Below are 2,195 nucleotides of genomic sequence, written 5' to 3'. Positions count from 1 at the left end.
GGCAGGTGAGCGGGAATCCAGGCAGGTGAGTGGGATCCGGGCAGGTGAGTGGGAATCCAGGCAGGCAAGAGGGAATCCAGGCAGGTGAGTGGGTTCAGGGCAGGTGAGTGGGATCCAGGCAGGTAAGCGGGAATCCAGGCAGGCAGGTGGAAGCGGTGCAGGCAGGGATCCAGGGAGGTGAGCAGGCTGCAGGCAGGTGAGAAGGTCTAGGCAGGTGAGCAGGGTGTAGGCACCAATCCAGGCAGGTGAGTGGGACACAGGCAGAGATGCAGGCAGGTGGGAGGGGCACAGGCAGGGATGCAGGCAGGTGAGAGGGGCACGGGCAGGGATCCAGGCAGGTGAGTGGGACACAGGCAGGGATGCAGGCAGGTGGGAGGGGCACGGGCAGGGATCCAGGCAGGTGAGAGGGGCACGGGCAGGGATGCAGGCAGGTGGGAGGGGCACAGGCAGGGGTCCCAGCTGCCCCGGAGGTGTCCGGACTCCTGGGTCCTCCCCCGTTTTGGGGTCAGCCCGGCCGTGCCCCAGCCCGGCCTCTCGCCGCAGCGGGCACTTTGGCGTGGTGAGGCGCTGCCGCGAGCGCGGCACCGGCACCTTCTACGCCGCCAAATTTGTGAAGACGCGGCGCTGCTGGGGCAGCCGCCTGGGGCTGGAGCGGGCCCAGGTGGAGCGGGAAGTCGCCATCCTCCGCCAGCTCAACCATCCCAACATCATGCGGCTCCACGACCTGTTCGCCAGCAGAGCCGAGGTGGTGCTCGTCCTGGAGCTGTGAGTGGGCTCCTGGGGCGGGGGGAGAGGGGAACAGAGCCCTTTTTGTGCCCCGTGCCGGAGGTGGCCGAGCTGCCCCCGCCCCGCCGTGCGCAGGATCGCCGGGGGGGAGCTCTTCGACTTCATCGCGGAGAAGGAGATGCTGTCGGAGGAGGAGGCCATCGAGTTCCTGGGGCAGATCCTGCGCGGGGTGGAGTACCTGCACGCCCGCCTCATCGCCCACCTCGACCTCAAGGTGCCCACGGAGACACCCTGTCCTTGCTCCCTGAGGATCCAGGGGCTGCATCTGCCCTGCCAGGCACCTCCGGAGTCTTGGCCGCACCCTGCCCAGCTTCCCAGGATGCTGCTCCACCCCCTGCCATCCTCTCCTCACCCCACCACGTCCCCACAGCCCGAGAACATCATGCTGCAGGAGAGGGACGTCCCCAAGCCCCGGATCAAGATCATCGACTTCGGGCTGGCCCAGCAGCTGGAGGATGGTGTCACTTTCAAAAGCCTCTGCGGGACCCCCCAGTACATCGGTAGGGGCTGGCACGTCCCTGGGGGATGTGGCAAAGGGACCCCTGGTGTTCAGGGAGGGAGGTGGCAGGCCGGTGCCGTCCCCTCTGATGTCCTGCCCGGGCTCTCTGTTCACCCCCAGCTCCTGAAGTGATCAATTATGAGCCGCTGAGCTCCGCGACCGACATGTGGTGAGGAGCCGGGACCTGGGGGCACCGGGCTGAGCTGGTGGGTGGGGAGGGACCCCCCCCGGGTGCCACGAACATTGGGGTCCCCAGAGGGAGCAGCATCTGATACCCACCTCTGCCTTTCAGGAGCATCGGGGTCATCACCTACATCCTGTGAGTGTGGGGCAGTGCTCCCTGTGGCTGGGGACACTGAGGCACAGGGACACTGGGGGTGCTGGGGTGGCCAAGCCAGTGATGTCCCGGCATTCAGTGGCTCTGTCATGTCCCCACAGGCTCAGCGGCTTGTCCCCCTTCCAGGGTGAGACGGATGCTGAGACCCTCTCCAATGTCGTGGCTGGTGCCTACGAGTTCGAGGAGCGCTGCTTCAGCCAGACCTCCGAGATGGCCAAGGACTTCATCCAGCAGCTGCTGGTGAAGGACCCAGGGTAAGGCCCCAGCCCAGCCCACCAGGTCTACCTCCATCTCCTTCCCATCCCCATGCCCATCTCCATGCCCATCCCCATCTTCATCATCCCCATCCCCATGTCCATCTCCACTGCCATCCCCACCCCATCATCTCTGTCTCCACCTCCTTCTCATTTCCATCCCCACCTCCACCTCCATCATCCCTACTCTCAATTCCATCTCCATCCCCATCTCCATCCCATCCCCATTCCCATCTCTATCCCATCCCTATCCTATCTCTATCATCTCCATATCCATCATCCCCATCCCCATTTCCCTCCCACCCCATCTCTGCCTCCA

General features: G+C 65.1%; 1 protein-coding gene across 1 annotated transcript in view; it reads left to right on the top strand.

The window, feature by feature from the left end:
• LOC113975268 (death-associated protein kinase 2-like) overlaps window positions 1-2,195 on the top strand; it is a 9,200-nt gene that overhangs the window by 5,959 nt on the left and 1,046 nt on the right. The window contains exons 6-11 of the mRNA XM_027699113.1: window positions 544-765; window positions 862-1,000; window positions 1,157-1,286; window positions 1,406-1,454; window positions 1,578-1,604; window positions 1,724-1,876. Of these exons, the coding sequence (XP_027554914.1) occupies window positions 544-765; window positions 862-1,000; window positions 1,157-1,286; window positions 1,406-1,454; window positions 1,578-1,604; window positions 1,724-1,876 (720 nt within the window). The remainder of the gene's footprint in view (window positions 1-543; window positions 766-861; window positions 1,001-1,156; window positions 1,287-1,405; window positions 1,455-1,577; window positions 1,605-1,723; window positions 1,877-2,195) is intronic.

This window comes from Neopelma chrysocephalum, unplaced genomic scaffold (genome assembly GCF_003984885.1).
Source record: "Neopelma chrysocephalum unplaced genomic scaffold, ASM398488v2 Primary Assembly neopelma1_137, whole genome shotgun sequence".
Lineage (NCBI taxonomy): Eukaryota > Metazoa > Chordata > Aves > Passeriformes > Pipridae > Neopelma > Neopelma chrysocephalum.
The sequence above is the reverse complement of the archived record's forward strand: the minus strand, read 5'-3'. Positions and strand labels throughout refer to the sequence as shown.